General features: G+C 33.3%; 1 protein-coding gene across 1 annotated transcript in view; it reads right to left on the minus strand.

The window, feature by feature from the left end:
- Window positions 1-766: 766 nt before the first annotated feature.
- The window catches only part of LOC140445633 (dopaminechrome tautomerase-like), a 31,086-nt gene continuing 12,840 nt past the window's right edge, over window positions 767-19,012 (minus strand). The window contains exons 3-8 of the mRNA XM_072537843.1: window positions 18,008-18,192; window positions 11,632-11,727; window positions 5,848-6,091; window positions 3,405-3,586; window positions 1,505-1,696; window positions 767-1,181 (exon numbers count right to left, since the gene is read on the minus strand). Coding sequence (XP_072393944.1) covers window positions 1,014-1,181; window positions 1,505-1,696; window positions 3,405-3,586; window positions 5,848-6,091; window positions 11,632-11,727; window positions 18,008-18,192 — 1,067 coding nt within the window. The 3' untranslated portion in view covers window positions 767-1,013. The remainder of the gene's footprint in view (window positions 1,182-1,504; window positions 1,697-3,404; window positions 3,587-5,847; window positions 6,092-11,631; window positions 11,728-18,007; window positions 18,193-19,012) is intronic.

The raw sequence follows: 19,012 nt of genomic DNA on the forward strand, positions 1-19,012 counted from the left end.
TAATATTTCTGGAATTATTTTATTATTACTATTAAAATGTAAATTAGTTAAAATTGAGTCAGAATCTGTATCTGAGTTACTACTCTCTGAATAATCAGTATCTAGTGTTAAATTAGGCTCTCTATATGACATTAATTCACTTACAGTAATGTAGCGATCTTGTCCATGAAATACCTTGCTTTGGAACTGGATCTAGAGACACTTACAATTATCACTTGAAAGTCCCTCCGGTATAGAAGTACGAATCTTCTCGTCAGGTTACTCAATTCGCCCAACTGGAATTCACTTCTAGAATATGGTTCAAATGGTAAAAAAAATCGTAGAAACGAATCAAGAGTTATATTCATTAACGCCCGTTTGACCATCCTATGCATAGTAGCAATACGTTTTACTATAATAAAAGCAGAATCTAGACTAACTTACAATATGATTTTTATACAGAATAAAATATAATATTAAAAGTGCAATGTATAACATTCAGAACGTATGTTGTCTTAATCAGCGTTCTTCAGTTCACTGGACTTGGGTCATTACCTTATTAAAGCTTAGTTCGTAATTTATGGGTCGATAACTTATAATATATATATATATATATATATATATATATATATATATATATATACACATTATATTTTATATATCTATTGTCTATTATAAATAAAAAAAGTTATTTCTTAATATTTTCTCACTACAAATTTTTTTTTATTGATATGGTACGTAACAATAAACACGCCTATTTAAACATGTTCATATTACAAAGGGGTGTGTCCTTCATGTAAGTGATGTTTAGACAATGTGACTAGAACTAGAGGTTTTTCATTGAGTTATTCATAATATCCATGTTATATAATTGATTATTCGTATATTGTAGTTCTATTAACAGAGTTAATAAAATTAATAAATAATTTTATATGCAAAACATTTTATTTAATTTTTTAAAAATGTAAAAATCATAAAAATAAATAAAAGTAAAAATGACTGGTGCTGGAGTGACGTTGGGTGTCCCCGTAGTCTTAGGTAGTATGTTGGTCGCATTTTGTGCCGGCTTTTAGGTTCGAAGTAGAAGCTTTTTGGATTCTAAAGTTAATTTCCCCTGATTTTACTGTATCCGTTATTACTCTTTGGAATCTGGATGTTATTATAATTAACTCTTCGTCTCCATTATGCGGGTTATTTTTGACCTGTACAGACAAATAATTTTTTTAATTTTAAAAAATTTGACATACCCACCAAAATTATTAAAAATGGAAAATTTTCACCAAAAAGCAAAATTTCTTTAATGTATTAATGTTTGTATTTTGAAAACGATTTCCTAAGTGGGAATTGAAATGTCAATACACTTATTTTAAACTTCAATTGTGGCATATTCCCATTAAAATGGTTATTGCTTTAAGATACCACAAAAAAAGCTTCAGAACAATGTTGTAAAATATCCGCCTTAATATATTTCTTTTATAAAACAAATTCTTAATAGTTTAAACATGACAGTAAAAATGATTCCTACCTTCATACCACCAATAAATTGCAATGTTTGTTGATTATTCGCTACAATATCTGTATAGTTTCCCGGAATGCCGTACTCTCCTTTGGTGGCAAAGCATGCAACTTCAATATTTTTTATTAAACCAAAATACTGTACTCCGGTACTGTCAATTGCCTCTGCAGCACTTTGTGTTTTTCTTGTTCCAACATAAGTCTAAAACGAAAAGAGATATTTAAATCATTTGATATTATTACTTTTTAAACTTGATTATAAAATGACAACTAAAATCAAATTTTAAATATAAACAAAAAATACTACTATTGTGACAGGAGGCTATGTAGTAGGTTAATGTATATAAATTTAATTAAAAAAATATACTTTCATAACCATCATCATTTACTTGGCAGACTTTGGCGACAAATAATCTCTATGATTTTTTTCCAAAAACCTTCACTACGACAAAATCATCACGTAAAATATTTGGTACAACCTCAATGTTTTCCTCCATTTTTATCGGAAGAATGAATGTCATAAGAATCAATACTTTCTTGATAAGAGACTACCTACTATTAATTTATCAGATGATGATTCGTCGAAAACTTTTCTTTTGGCTGCACAAACTTTCGCACTTTGAGATTTGATGTTTTGATTTTTCAGTAATGCTTTCCTATCCTTCTCTTTTTCTGCTTTCTTTTCTACGTCCGAAAAAATATTTTTATCTACTGCGTAGATTCCTGTAGACCGAAAGCCTTCTCTTGCTATATCTACAGTAGCAGTTTTTGCAAATGCTGTGGAAAAGAGACCAGCCACATGGTAAATGGAGAGAACCTGTCCTGGATGGAAACCAGTCCAGCTCTCAGAAACGCTCTCATAATAAGCTTTTATTGGTTTGAAAAATGCTCGATCGAGTGGCTAGATCTTATGGCTGGAACAAGATGTTTAAAAATAAAATTTAATTATAGTTTAAAAGGAATTTATTACCAACTAACCATAAAAAATATATGATCACAAGAAACGAATTGATGGAGAGTAGTAAATCGATGTGAAGACTGGTATTTCGTGACGCCATCTCGCCGTACTGCTTCCGTGACGCTCGCCTTAGAATTTTACTATACCGAAAATGTAATATAAAGCCAGTATAGAAGCTTATAGAAGCGATAGAGAAAGGTTTCAGAAAATTGTAAACATGATGACGGCCAACGTCTGAATACGGACACGGCACCTAAAGAAGAAGATAGAAACGCTCTAATAAGCAGCTTTAAAAAAGAATTTTGTTATGTTACATTAACATCTGTGAGTTGTTTTTATAAAAATGAACTAATAATTATGCTTATTCGCAGGTATTCTGTGCTTTACCGCACAAATATCACAACTAAGAGTTAATAATAATATAAAATGCGATTATCTCGAAAACTGTTAAGTTTTGAGGTTATTAAGAAGTATACCTTTTTTTTGTTAAAATAATGTATCTTTAATATTTTACTTACAAAAATAGGGCTAACTTGAAAAGCAAAAAAGTTAAGCGTAAATTTATGCCATTAATGCTTCAAACATGAAAGTTATAGCGAAAAATCAAATTTTAAATTTCTACTTTAACACCCTGTATCTTTCTTAATAACATTTTATTAAAAAAAGTTGACTTAAATCGTAATATTTAAAACTGTAGAATCTACTGTTTCTTTTTCTACAATTACTTAAGGGCCACCCTGTATATTATTTAGAAGTAAGAAATGACGTTTAATCTTTGCAAAAAATTTGAATATTATTCTTATTAAATATTAATATCTTATTGAATAGAGAAATTAGCAAAAAAAAATGGTTTGTTTTGCTAATTTTTCTATTCTATAAACAACACGAACAATTAACCAAAATATGTGTTGTAATATTCTTAATTTTGAAAACATATATAAACAATATTCACCTTAAAAAGAGTTGGAAAAGGTCTTTTGAGTTCCCATAAATACTTATTTTTCAGATCGGAAGTTTTAATATAATGTTCTGTATCACTACTCATGGCGTGATAAAAAAGTCGTCTACCAAGTCCAGGAATAAATGGAGTAAGGGACATTCCCAATATCCCGTCCAGCAAGTCAAATGATGTACCTGCAAATAAAAACAAAGTTATTCTTCTCCTTCTTCTTCCTTCTTGTATGTAGGCTTTAAAGCCTGTTTATTCTTTAATATTAGCCTTATAAATTGTTTAAATTATCGCACCATCTTTTCTTGATCACAATACTTCTTCGCCCATTTTGTGACTTATCTCGTGCTATTCGTACTATCTTATCCCCTGCCATTCTACTAATGTGTTCGTTCCACTCCTGTTTCCGTATATCCGTTTTGTCACCCAACCCTTTATGTCTTCTATGTTGCTCTCCTATCATGCTCTTCTTATGTTTTCGCTTCTCTCCCTATCCAACAAACTTTTCCCTGATATTCGTCGAAGTATTTTCATCTCAGTTGTTTCTAGTAGTCGTCTCGTTTTAGATGTGTTAGGTCTTGTCTTCGCCGTGTATGTTAATATAGGCCTAATTGCTGTTTTACAGATTCTTGTTTTTGTGTCTTGTCTTAGGTTTTGTTGTTCCAGATTGTGTCATTAAGAGATCCCGCCACTTTACTTGCTTTTAAGCTTTGTTGTCGTACTTCTTCTTCAACATCTCCATAACTAGTTATATCTATTCCCAGATATCTAACCCTTGCTTCTTGCTTTATTATTTTCCCAACAATTTCGATTTTACATCGTAGTGGGTATTTAGATACATTTGGCTTTTTCTGGTGATATTATAATATTGTATTTCTTGGCTGTTGTATTGAAGATATGTGTTAATCTTTGGAACTCGTCTTCTGTCACGGCGGTTAATGTGGCCTTATCTGCATAATGTAATATTTGGATTTTTTGTTCCCCATTCTGTAACCATAACCTTCACGTACTGCTTGTATAATTTGGTCCATTGTTATATTAAAGAGAAGTGGGCTCACCGTGTCACTCTGTCTGACTCTGCTTTGTACTGGTATACACTGTGTTAGCTTTCCATTTACCTTTGCCTGTATTCAATTATGTAAGCAGATGTTTTTGATGGTTTGTGTAATATTGATTGGTATATTTCTTTTATACAGTAGGTGTAAGATATCTTTGACTTGTATGCGATCGGAAACCTTTGTTAGATCTATAAAACATAGATATGCTGGTTTATTGTACTCGATGGCCTTTTCTGTAATTTGTCAGTACAAATACGGCGTCTACTCTGGATCTTCTGGATCTTTGTTGATCATGTGATAAAGTTTTTAGTTTATTGGTTTTGTTGGTTAGGACTGTTGTAGTAAGCTTAAGTGAGGTGTTGAGTAGACATATACCTCTATAATTGTTGTGATCTTCTTTATCTCCTTTCTTGAATATTGGTATCATTATGCTATTTCTCCATGAGTCTAATATCTTGCAGTGCATATCTTGTATAAGTTTTGTCATCTCTAGGGTTATACTTTCTCCTGTGTATTTAAGAAGCTTGTTGGTTATTCCGTCTGGTATTGGTGACTTTCTATTTTTAAGTAAATTTATGGCTATCTCTACTTCCTGAAAACTGATTTCTATTTCGTGTCTTAATTCAAGTACGTTATTGTGTTGATTATTATTTTCCTTTCCTTTAAACAGTTCCGTCAGGTATATTTCCCATTCGTTTGCTGGTATGTTATTGTATTCCTTCAATTCTGCCATTTCTTTCCGTTGGTTTCTTGATATGAATGAATCGTATAGATACGTATGAATCTCCATATTTGTTTTTGTTTACCGTAGAAGTCGCTTTCCATCCTTTTTTTAAACTGTTCCCAGTGTTAATTTTTTGTTCCTCTTACCAACTGCTTTGTTTTATTTCGTATTCTTCTCTAGGTGTCTCGGGATTCTGGAGTATTTGATGTTTAATTTCTCTTTTATTTCTTTTCTGAACGATGGTGTATTGTTGTTGTTTCTCTTGTTCAGTATAACTTCGTTTTCCTAGAACTTCTGTTGCTGCTTCTTCAATGTTGTTTTTCATTTTCTCCCAGCTCGCGTTTATGTCTTCGATATCGTCTATTTGTTTCAGCTGTATCTTCTGTGCTAGTCTCCTTGGGTACATTTCTCTTATAAAGTCGTTCCAGTGATTCTACATTGAATTTTTTCTTGGTGATTTTCTGTATGGATGAAATGGATGAAAATGTTTTGGTATTATTTTCATTAAAAGCTTTCAATAAACAAAGTTATTGACATAATATTTTTTTTGATGGCGTTTTTTTTAAATTTTTGTTAAAACGGTTAATATAGCTAGTTTGCTACTACACGATCTCAAGTATATTGGATATAAAGAATTAAAATTAAAATATACAAAACTATTTACCGTCAATCGTAAACTTTTCAAACTTTGGATCAGGTTTCATAGTTTCATCTTGAACTATCCACGAGTTCCGGTTGAGATGGTCATATACTACGATGGACGGGTTATCCCAGATACAGTCAGCCATATATACGTATGTATTTTCGCAAAAATTTTCTCTACTTATAATATCAACGATAGGTGTTACAAATGTTGAGTTTATGGTCCATTGATCCTTTGGTATTTCGTATTTACTAATCAGTCGATTCTAAAAGCAAAAGCCAAAAGTTTCATTAATGTTTAGACAATTTTTTGTTGGATTTTAGTTTTTTTATAAAAAGATTGCCATATTATTGACACGATTTTTTATATGCTTTTATGGTTTTATTATACTCGGTGGGATGAATGTTAAAAATAAACAAATTAATAAACAAGGAAACCAATTAAAAAAGAAGCATTTCTACATATAATTAATTAAAATAATTTAAGAAGAGTACAATAAACATATTATAAACAAAATTTAGTTTTTGTAGCAAACTAAATATTGTCACCTGAATTTAAATGTCAATAAAACTACTCTTCGATCTCTGCGGCAGTGGCACACCTAGAATTTTCCTGGCGGAGGGATTGGTTAGGCACCGAAATTTTTTTTATGCTACCTCCAAAATTTGGGTTTTAGTTTAAATTAAAGTACTAAAAATAGCAGTGCCAACTATTCAGGTATCTGTTATCCTGCCTCTATCGTATCCTATCCTATCCTACCCTTTCCTACTTGTGCCCAGTTTACTGTCGCAAGTACCGTACTCCGAAAATGAGATGGCCGCTGTAAGACTGACGACATTTTTGGAACTCTCCCTTCTCTTTTCTAGATCTTATCTTTGCCGTTGGTCCGGTGGGTGTTTCTCTTCTTCTTCGTTCATTTTAATTATTGTTCGGATGTCACTGTAAACATAATTCCATCCCTCCTTACTTCCCATCATCTTCACAATCATCTCTCTCACAGTCACAGGGTTCATACCTATTTCTCTATACATTATGTTTCTCTCCACTATCTATTGAATATTTTCTCCACTGAGTATTGAATAATTTGTAAACAAATTAAATTTATAATAAAATGTCTAAACGGCGTTGCTTCAGAGCCATATGGTTTATTACGTCTTCTTTATCTATTTGAATGTCCTGATGGATAAACATCAATGCTAAACCATTTAGTCTCTCTTCGCTAATACAACTTTTTAAATAAGTCTTTAGTACTTTCAGCGATGAGAATAACGTTTCACATGTACAGGTCGTTACAGGTAATTTAATTATTAAATTATCGTTTTGGATTTTTTATATTTTGTGTGACAGAAAAACTATATTTTCTTACTAATCTTTATATATTTTTTACTATATATGCCCTAAGGGGGGTTCTAATCCCCAAACCCTCCCCTGGGTGCGCCACTGCTCTGCGGTATCATCCTGGCGGCTGTATTCTTCACAAAAGGGTATTAAATGCTCCAAACACATAAAGGGGCACTTGTAGCAACAGTAACGGGCTTTACGATTTTTTTACTTGGGCAGTAACAACATGATAATTAATCTCTTCTTTTTATTCCGCCCTCTCATTTCGAAGGTTGGTGATCCAAATGACAATTGTAGCTTTGGAAACTGCTGCACAAAAGATTTCTGTGGATGAGCGGTCAAACCACCTCCTCAGGTCTTTCAGCCACGAGTTCTGGTGTTTTCCAACTGATCTTTTGCACTGAACTTTACTTGCTCCAATATGATTTGAATTAATTCATATATTTAACATCTCAACACATGACCCAAGTATTGTATTTTTCTCTCTTTAATTATGCTGAGTAATTCTTTTTGTTTACTTATGCGCCGAAGTACCTCAACATTGGTAACTTTTTGTATCCATGGAATTCTCAGCAGCTGTCTGTATGCATCTATTCTTTTTTCTGTTTTAGAGTCCATTGTCCAATTTTCACAGCCATACAGCAAAACAGAAAAAACCTAAAATCTGATCGTTTCAAATTCTGAGCTCTAGACTAAGGTCTGATCTTGTAAAAAATGTTTTCATGTTCATGAGAGTTTTCCTCGCTTGTTCGATTCTTGACAAGATTTCTTTTTTTGGATTACACTGGATATTGATATTTGCTCCCAAATATTTTATGGAAATTACCTGTTCTATTATTTGTCCCTTGACATACAAATGTACGTTTGTTGGTATCTTTGAAAATACTAGAATTTTAGTTTTGGAAACATTTAGATATAAACCGAACAGTTGGCTATAACAAACTACCGCATTTATTATATTTTGTAGTTCTTGTGCGTTGCTTGCTATTAGGACGGTATCATCAGCGTACTTGATGTTGTCTATGCTGGTTCCGTTAATTTTGATTCCACCTTGAACCTCGTCTAATGCTTTTCTGAATATAGATTCCGAATACAGATAATGAATTTGCGTGCCAAATATTACTGAAAGTCTTGATTGAATTTTTTTAGTACTAGTGTCCTGTTAAACTCTTCGTTTTATATGATCGGTTAGAAAATCATATCCAAGTTTTTTCAAAAAAATCTTTCTATAAATCTTCTATATTAATGCGTTTGTAAATTATGAATGCATTTGTGCCAACTATATTCATTACACCATAAAACAAAACCATTGGCCAGCGGCAGATAGGTCTAAAGCAGTTATAACAAGCTGACAGTTTATCCACGACGTTTACTCCCCCTTTAGTTCTATTATATTCTCTGATGATCTCCGACGTTTGAGTTTCTTCATCAATTCCATCTGAGAAGTGTATAGTTAAGAGTAGTAATTCATTTTTATTACGTCACGGAATATAGGATATAAAAGTTGAATTATTTTGGTAGCTGAACATATTTATTTTAACTGGTCGTCGAATATTTATACTCCGGAGGAATCGCTCTCTTATTTTTTCTTATTATACTTGTCAACTGGTAATCATTCAAAAGTTTAGTTGCCACATTTACAGCGGTAAAAAATTGTCCATGATAACATTACGTTTTGTACCTCTTATAGTTTCGCTTAAATGAGGAAACAGTATCTTTTTCATAAGGTCCATTCGGCTGCTTACCGACGTATACTTCCATTGATGAGATATAAAACATTTTCGTGTCTTCAAGAGCATATACTTTTACGTCATATTTCCGTAGTTTGTTGTATATATAAACCCAAAACCCACATCTGCATCAAAATAATCAACAACCTGCTACCTACAATATGCCAACAGCATTTAGTCTACCGTTGTAAAGTTGGACATTGAATAATGCTTTGGCAGATAAGCAAAGACGTCAAAAAAATTTCTTATTGCAACTAGTTTGTCACATTTTTGGAACTCTTTTCGAGTAGTTTTATTACCATTTGGTTCTAAAAAGGTCAGCGGCATTTTGGTGGTTACTCTTGTTCTCAGCTGCTATGTATAATACTCCTAGAAATGCCTTTAGCTCAGTTACGTCTATTGGGCAGGCTGTTTTATAGGTCTAAGCGTACTCTTTTAATAAAATACATTTATTGGTATTTTCGACGATAATTTCCAATAAATTCAGCGTAAAAAATAAACTCAATTCGAGGGCTCCTGTTTTTTGTTTTACAACTCCTTTTACGCCAGGCACCACGCCAGGCACTTGCGTTACAAGCCTCTGGACACAAGAACGTACAGCTACTCGAGAGGAAACATGCTTATTTCATCAGAACTATTTTCTTCAAATTCTTCCTAAGTTTCAGTATTGTGGTCATGAGTTTCCAATTCGTCAATAACGAGGCTCTCATTATCGTCATCGTCTTGTATTTGTTGTTTGTCAGATTGATTCTCTAACTTATTCCATAGTATTTGAATTCTCTCTTGTTCTCTTTCATAATCTCCCATCGTTATAAAAAATGTGCGCAACACAAAGTTGCAGCACTAAAAACAAACGCCAAAGAGAGAACTATTGTAAACATTTTATAATAGAAAAATAACAGGTTTACTAACCTCGGTCACAGAGACCGATTTTAATTTAAGCGGGAAAAATGCACACACTATGTCAACGACGCTGTTACACTAAATAGAAAACGTCATTTTAAGTAGCTACTGCAATGTAGAGCATTTGGATCGAAGCGGATCAGCAATTTTCGGCAAATTTTGGTGATTTCGGTCTCAGAGACCATAGGTTAGCAACAAAGGGTTATAATATCCAATCTACTGCTTTGTTTTTTTTTCTTATTTTGGTTTCAAAATGACAAATCTATGTTCGAATAAAATACCCATTTGTGTTTGAATTTTACTAACACAGAAAATATAGAATATCTAGTTAATTTTTTAATACAGTAGAATTTCACTAATTTGGCACTTCAATAAACCGACATGTCGAATAATCCAGCACCACGCGCGCCTTCTTCGCCACTTACTACACAACACATCGCGAATGCACCCGTTGCGTCAAAGAGTCTAACCACCACAAGAAAAAAAGCATTTAAAAATTGAAAAATTACCATCATGTGGTTATTAAAATTTCTACTGCGTTATAGGTTTTTATTACCATTAAGGCGAAAAAGCGACTTTTTCATTCATTTTAATATTGTGAACAAACTTGAAAATGAACTCGTTCAACAGATAGTTTTCTTGAAAATACTTGATCTTTAAAACGAGATTGTCTTAATTAAATAATATTTATAAACAAAAAAGTTATTGCAAAGTGTACCCGAAAGCATTTTTCAATTATGTATAAGTATTACAATAAACAATAAAAATATTTTTTTTTGTAGATTTTTGTAGTTGCTATATGTGCAAAAGATGGGCCCGATGGGTCACGTAATTTAATTATATTTGTTTATACCATTTGAGAAAAACAAGGTCATTTTTAAATTTCTAGTGCTTTGTCAATACCTAGAAGGGACTCATTCTTTGTGTAAGATCTCAAATTTTTTTGTTTTTAAAAAATTCTTTTATTTTTTAATTGTTCACTTACAAATAATTGATTTAGAATAAATTACCATTTTTAGTCTTATAAACATTTAAATTATCTGCGCCATTTTAACCTTGACAAAAAAACTAAAATTTACCATCTGAAAGTTTATGAAAAACACATCTTTTAAAAAAATAAAGTTTTTTGTAAGACCCACAGAAGCGGAGAGAATTTTTAAATTAACATTGTGGAAACTTGTTTAAGTTAGTAAATCAAAAGAAAGGTCAAATAGATTTGTTTAAAAACTACTTAATAGATCGAGCCCATCTTTTGCACATATAGTAACTACAAAAAAAACTCCTATTATAGAATTGTTTAAAATATTTTCAGTGTTTATTTTAATAATTATAGATAATTAAATAAAATGCTAATTTTTGGGTTTAATTTGCAAAAACTTTTTGTTTATAAACCTTTTTTAATTTTGAATACCTCATTTTAAAATGCGTAGTTTTTTCACAATATTGAAATGAAAGAAAAAGTCGCTATTTATGTTTAAATGTTAATAAAAAACCATAACGCAGTAGAAATTTCTATACTTTTTCTATACCGAGATGGTACGCCTTTTCCATTGACTTTACCCAGATATTCCAGTTGAAAAGTAAAACTGATTCTCATTCTCATACAAGATTAATTGTAATTCCAGTCTTTGTTTTTGTTTATTAATAATTTCAAAGTATCATCAAAGCTACTCAATTGTGGTATTAAGAACACTGTAACTATATTATTGTATTATTCTAAACAAAAGCAAAAATATGAAAGACTGTTACGTTTTCATTATTTGAAAGTTTATCTACTTTATAGGATATTTACCAAATAGTGTATTGCCTTAAAATAATCTTTATTACTTACTGTCCTTAAATCAAAAGCCAAAAGTTGAGGATTACAATCGACTTGATCTCCTATTTTTCCACTGTCTAATACCCAAAGTCTATTACATTCGTCGATCTAAAAAAAATAAGAATAATATACATCTCATTATTTATACAGTCAGATAAAATAGTAAACATAACAGTGATGAATGGTAATTTAGAGCACAGAAAGTATGAAAATATCCTTTTTCTTCTTCATGTGTCCTGTTGGCAATCATCCTAGTTACTTTTTCGCAATCCTACGCAAGTCGGTCGACACTGCGAATAACTGTCAAGACGCAACCACCAATCTCCTTCACTTATCAATCACTCACACTAAGAAAAGCTTTTGGTGGTGGGTATACGGGTAGCTAACGGAAAATAGTGCAGAAGAGCAAACCAGGAGCTAATGGAGATTATATCATCACCATTATAATCATTTTGGCTTTACAACATTGCGTGAGTCCTAACCTCCTCAATAATTTCTCTCCAGTCGTCTCTATCCATCGCCTTTCTCCGCCAAGCACGTATTCCCATATTTCTCATGTCTTCATCGATGTTATCAAGGAACCTTATTCTGGGTCTTCCTCTTGTTCTCTGACCAATGGGTTTATCAAATAGCATTTTTCTAGCTGGGTCATTTTCATCCGTATTGTCCTATCCACATCAGACGTCCTATCTTAATATATTTAACGATATTAAGTTCCTGGCATATTATATAAAGTTCGAAGTTTTATCGTCTTCTCCACACTCCATTGTCATTCACTGCTTCATAGATTTGCCTTAGTACTTTTATTTCGAAACACCCTAACATGTTTTTATTATTTTTTGTTAAAGGAATTACGCTTCTAAATGCAGCGTGTAAAATATTTTCCACAGTACTATGTCACCGTATGGCACCATATGCAAAACGGATATCAGGAAAATACCAGGCTGGTTTCAGAGGTGGTAAGTTTACAATTCATTAAATTGCGACCCTAAAACTAATTTTGGCAAAAACACTGGAATATGGCATTGATACTTATCACATATTAATAGATTACAAAGCAGCCTACGACTCTGTAAATAGAAGAGAAATGCTCAAAGCAATGAAAGAGAATACCAACTCAGTTGGTAAATTTAACAAAACTAACTCTTGAAAAAGTTGAATGTAGAGTACGAATTCAGGGGAAACTGTCTGAACCTTTTAAAACAAATAATGAGCTGCGCCAGGGAAACCCTCTCTCCTTTATACTGTTCAATCTGACTCGGGAAAAAGTAATACGTATATCACAAATTGACTACCTTCTCATCTGCAAACGATACCGAAATTCTATAAAATCAATAAAATCATACCCCGGATCTGATGTGAGATCAGATCACAACCCAGTTGTAGGAAGGTTTAGAATTAATCTAAAAAAGCTTGTGGCTAAAACTAAAGTAGAGAGGATACAAGTATCCGTTTGAAAGATCCATCGACAAAAGAGCAAGTCACACTAAAAATTAAAGAAGAGCTCACTAAAATAGAAATTATTCCTACTGAAGATGCGAACAGGAAATGGTATATATTAAAAGATGCTCTTATACGCACAGGTGAGACAACACTAACACCTAAGCTTATTAAGAACAAAAATGAATGGATGACCGATGAGATCCTGGATCTCATGGAAGCAAGAAGATCCTATAAAACCAAAGACAAAAACATGTATAATATTATACACACATAAATAAGGAGAATGATCAGAGATGCAAAGGAAAGATGGTATAGTGACAGATGCGAAGAGATTGAATAGTTGGTAGAGAAACATGATAACTTAAACCTTCATAAAAAAATTTGGGAAATAACAGGCACTAATATTAAGAAAAACTCAAACATACTGCTGGATAAAGTCGGCAAAATAATTATAAACGTCAGTGAAAGGCTTAAAAGATGGCAGGAATATATTCAAGAGCTATTTAAAGACGAACGTACTGAGATAGTACTAGAGCAGGCAAAGTTCGACAACGGCCCAGACGTAACAGAAGATGAGGTATTAGAGGCGATAAAGCGAACAACGAACAACAAGGCAACAGGTCCTGACGAAATACCTGTAGACATAATACTGTTAATAGAAGAACAGCAAATTGGAATATTTGTCGAGTTATTCAATACAATATACAGTACAGGAATCATTCCCAGAGATTGGCTGATGTCAACATTCATAACACTACCAAAAAAACCAATTGCAAAAGAATGCCAAGACCGCCGAATAATAAGTTTAATGAGTCATACGCTCAAAATATTTTTAAAAATTATACACCGGAGAATACACAACAAACTTGAGCAGGACGTAAGTGACACACAATTTGAATTTAGAAATGCACTGGGAACAAGGGAAGCCCTGTTCGCTGTGAATGTACTTGTGCAAAGGTGCATGGATGTTAATCAGTCAGTATATATGTGTTTCTTGGATTACAACAAAGCCTTCGATAAGGTCAGACATAACCGTCTTATCGAATTACTTGAAAAGAAAAACTTAGATATGAGAGACATCAGAATCATTAGTGCTATCTGTTATAATCAGATCGCTGTGATAAAAGAGAACAACGTCTTTTCAAATGAAATACAGATTGAGAGGGGCGTTAGGCAGGGCAGTGTCCTGTCTCCTACTTTGTTTAATTTGTATTCAGAGGAAATAATCCAGGAAGCACTAGAAGAACTAACTATGGGAATAAAAGTAAATGGTCGACCAATCAATAATATACGGTTTGCCGACGACACTATTTTATTAGCGGAATATCTTGAGGATTTACAACAAATGGTTGACAGAGTGGTAGAAGTCAGTGAAGAAAACGAACTGTCCCTAAACACAAAAAAGACAAAATTTATGGAAAATTACCAAAACCCAACAGCGACAAGAAAACATAACAATATATGGAGAACAAATTAAAAAAGTTGAAAAATATAAATATCTGGGTACAATAATTAATGAAAATAATGAGTACACAGAAGAGATTAAGGCAAGAATAGGACAGGCAAAGAATTCTTTCAACAAACTGAAAAAAGTACTCTGCAACAGGGACATTTCCATTTCTTTAAAGATAAGACTTCTGAGCTAGGTGTTCTCCGTATTATTATATGGTTTAGAGGCTTGGACTTTAAAGAAAGATGTTTCGGACAGATTGGAAGCCTTCGAGTTATGGGCCTACAGAAGTGGATACAGTCACGAATGTCGAGGTGTTGAGAGGAATGGGAAAAGATAAAGACGTTTTAAATACAATTAAAGTCAGAAAATTGCAATACACTCTGGACCAAAATTAACCGGCCACCTTAAAAATGGGTATTTTTTGATTTCTTATATCTTCTAAACTTGTTGTACGATTTAAGTGATTTAATTAATATGTTATAGCCCTATTCCTTAACAACATCTTTATAATAATATTGTTGCTAAACAGGTAAATTTTCATTGTATACCGGGTGTACGAATCAAACTGTGTTTTTTTCTTAAAGTTTGCATCACCCTGTGGAATACCTCATAACTATAGCCTCATGCTTTCTAAACATTTTTTTTTTGATTGATTTGCTTATGTTGGATAATACAAAAGTTAGGTGCTTTAACAACTAGACATGTTTTTTATCAATTTTTATCTCCGCGGAAGAGAAAAAACTAATCTTTTTAAAAAAACGTCATTAAACAGTAAAAATCCAATGAATAAAATCTTCGAAAAAAATTAACAATATTTTAAAAATCAAAGTCTAATTGAAAAAAATTGGGTATCAATAATGGGTTTTGCCGCCTCTAGCCCTTAGGACTTCTTGGAGCCCGTTTGGCAATCCATTCATGCTATCCTGGATATCAGATTGGGGGATATTGTGCCACTCCTCTACCGCAGCTGTCTTCGGCTCTTCAAAGATTGCAGGAGCTGGTACTCTACCTCTTACCCGTTTTCTAAGGTTGTCCCAGATATGCTCAATTGGGTTAAGATCGGGACTGTGTGCTGGCCATGGCAGAACTTAAATCCCGAGGTCATTAAGGTACTCACAGGTAAATCTTGCTGTATGGCAACGTGCATTGTCATGCATTAGTCTGAAGTTATCACCAATGAATGGTGCAAAAGACATGACATGGTCTTGGAGAACTTCTTGCACGTATACTTGGGCATTCATACTGCCTCTACCGAACACAACAAGATCAGTACGCGCTTAGTAAGAAATACCCTCCCAAATCATAATTGACCTTCCTCGGTAAGTCACTGTTTCGGTTATAGCGCATGCAGCAAACCTTTCATTTTGACGCCTATAGACACGTTGGCGTCTATCTGGACCGTTTAGAGCTATTCTGTTCTAATCTGAGAACAGTATATTCTTCCATTTTGCCATAGTCCAGTTAGCATCTTCTCGCACAAAATAAAGTCTAGCCCGACGGTGTTATAGGAGCAGTTGTGGTGCGCGAGCTGGACGAAAAGCCCTCAAGTTTATATCTGACATTCTTCTTCTAATCGTTTGTCTACTCACACTAACGTTTCTCACCTCAAAAAGAGACCTACGAGCTTCAGGGGCGGTGCAAAAGCGATTTTTCAATACTTTAGTGACAATGAAGCGGTCATCTCGAACTGAAGTGCATCGTTTTCGGCCTTGACCTGGCCTGCGGTTGTACGATCATGTCTCCCGAAATCGTCTGATGGCATCTTGTATCGTATTTCTGGGTACATCGAGTATACCAGTGATATGACGTTGAATGTAACCAGCATCAACTTAAGCCACTGCCCTAACAGCGTCAGTTGGAACGAGTGGCATTTTTAAAATCACAAACAATAAATAAGCACCAAAATTTCAACTTAAACAATATTCGCTCACAATGATATAAAATTACAATTTTAATTTGCAACAATGTCGTACAACGACTATATGTCAAAAATCCTTCAATGACACAAATTTAGGAAAGAAACTGTCACAGGTAATGTAAACAAAACAATAATAAAGGTAGTGGGGTTAATTTTTCTGGTGAGTTAAATCGTCTATATTGATGAAAAACATGGCTAGTTGTTAAACTACCTAACTTTTTTATTATACGACATAAGCAAATAAATCAAAATACAAAATGTTGAGAAAACATAAAGCCATAGTTAGGTTTTAATTTCAATATTTTATAAATGCTAGAATATTGCACAGGGTGATGCAAACTTTCAGAAAAAACACAGTTTAATTCGTACACCCGGTATACAATGAAAATTTACCTGTTTAGCAACCATATTATTATAACGATATTGTCAAGAAATAAGACTATAATATATTAAAAAAATCACTTAAATCGGACAACAGGTTTAAGAGATATAAGACATCAAAAATTACCCATTTTTAAGGTGGCCGGTTAATTTTGGCCCAAAGTGTATCTGTGACATGTCATGAGGGGCGAGCGTTATAACTTGTTGCAATTAATAATGCAAGGAAGAATACAGTGTAGAAGGAGTCGCGGAAGAAGACGCATCTCCTGGTTAAATAATTTGAGAGCTTGGTTTAACTGCACTTCTGCTGACCACTTTAGAGCAGCGGCATCGAAAGTGCGAATTGCCATGATGGTTGTCAACCTTCTTAGGGGAGATGGCACGTGAAGAAGAAGATGTTACAAATCACAACCACTGGTTCAATATATAATAAATCCGTGCAAATCCTGGCCTATTCTGATGATATCAATAGTGTTGGGAGAACGGAAAACGTTGTACGAGAGGCGTAAGTAGTATTAAAAGAATCAGCTACAAAAATGGGTTTAATAATAAGCACCAACAAAACGAAGTATATGAAAATAAGCACGCAACCACAAATCCTACGATCACTCGTTATAGAAAACGACGTCATCGAAGCAGTGAACGAATTTGTATACCTGAGAGCGCTCCTAACACTGAAAATAATACTACCGCAGAGAAACCGCAGAATTTGCACGGCTAACAGATGCTATTTTGGGCTTAATCTCCTTCTTAAATCCACAATTATATCGAGAAATACAAAAATAAACCTCTTCAAAACAATAATACGCCCACTCCTAACATATGGTTAACCTGAACCTGAACGCAAAAAACAAAAATAAAAACTTTTTTTTGTTTCCTTTGGAAACAAAAAAAATGGAGATTATAAGAGACCCAAAATAACACAGGACATATTGAGTTAGATGGTTAGGACATACTTTACTAATGCCAAAAAATAAGAAACGTCCTAAGAGTTCTAGAAGCAGGAGAATACAGGGAGAAAAGAAGAAGGAGACCAGAAGGAAGGGGTTTGATGACGTTCGTAATGACATGGAAAAAATAGGAACAAGCAACTGGAGAGAACAAGAGTGAAGGACAGGAAAAAGTGAAAGAAACTAGTTACGACTATTGAAGATAAGGGTCTTAAATATACTAAATTAATACTGCATACTCACCATTACTCTGTATACAGACGCAATTCTTGATGGGTTACAATCTTTTGGATTTTTATGCCAACTCCAATCAGGGTAAGGTCTAATAATTGGATTTCGACTTTTATCAAGAACAACGGTACCCAACGTAGCAGGAATACCATCTTGGAATCTTGGGATCGTAACGAATACTACAGGATTTCTTCCAGCTGAAAATAAAAAAATGATGTCTTAACAGAGATGTTGGTTAAATCCACATTCTGGTTTTACTTAAACATGTATATCTTTAACAAATAGGTTTCGCTTTTGTTGTATCACGATTGGGTCTATTATTATTTCCATTATTTTTTTGATTATATTCATTTATATTTATAAATGTCATCCTTTTGAAAATACGTATAAACTAATACAAATTCGCATTTTTTTAAAGATCTGTATAAGGTGTTTTCCATTGTTATTTCTAATATCTTCTCCGGGTTTTCACGTTGTCATTTTTTTTTCTAGAACGCAGTTTAATATTTTAATCATTTAATAAGCTGCGTTCAGTTCTGGGTTATTCAATCATCGGTTCTTCTAATAATTCGTTATTAAATAACCATTAGCATCATCATTCTGGCTTTACAACCCTACGTGGGTCCTAGCCTCCTCAAGAATTTCTCTCCAGTTGTTCCTATCCATCGCCTTTCTCCGCCAAGCATTTATTCCCATATTTCTCATGTCTTCATCGATGTTATCAAGGAACCTGGTTCTAGGTCTTCCTCTTCTCTGACCAATAGGTCTATGAAGGAGGGTTTTTCTAGCTGAGTCATTTTGTTCCATCCGCATTACATGCCCTATCCACCTCAGACGTCCTATCTTAATATGTTTTACGATATCAGGTTCCTGGTATATTCTATATAGTTCGAAGTTGTATCGTCTTCTCCACACTCCATTGTCATTCACTGCTCCATAAATTAGCTTTAGTAGTTTTCTTTCGAAATATCCTAACATGTTTTCATTATTTTTTGATAGAGTCCAGGTCTCTGAACC

This window comes from Diabrotica undecimpunctata, chromosome 7 (assembly GCF_040954645.1).
Source record: "Diabrotica undecimpunctata isolate CICGRU chromosome 7, icDiaUnde3, whole genome shotgun sequence".
NCBI lineage: Eukaryota > Metazoa > Arthropoda > Insecta > Coleoptera > Chrysomelidae > Diabrotica > Diabrotica undecimpunctata.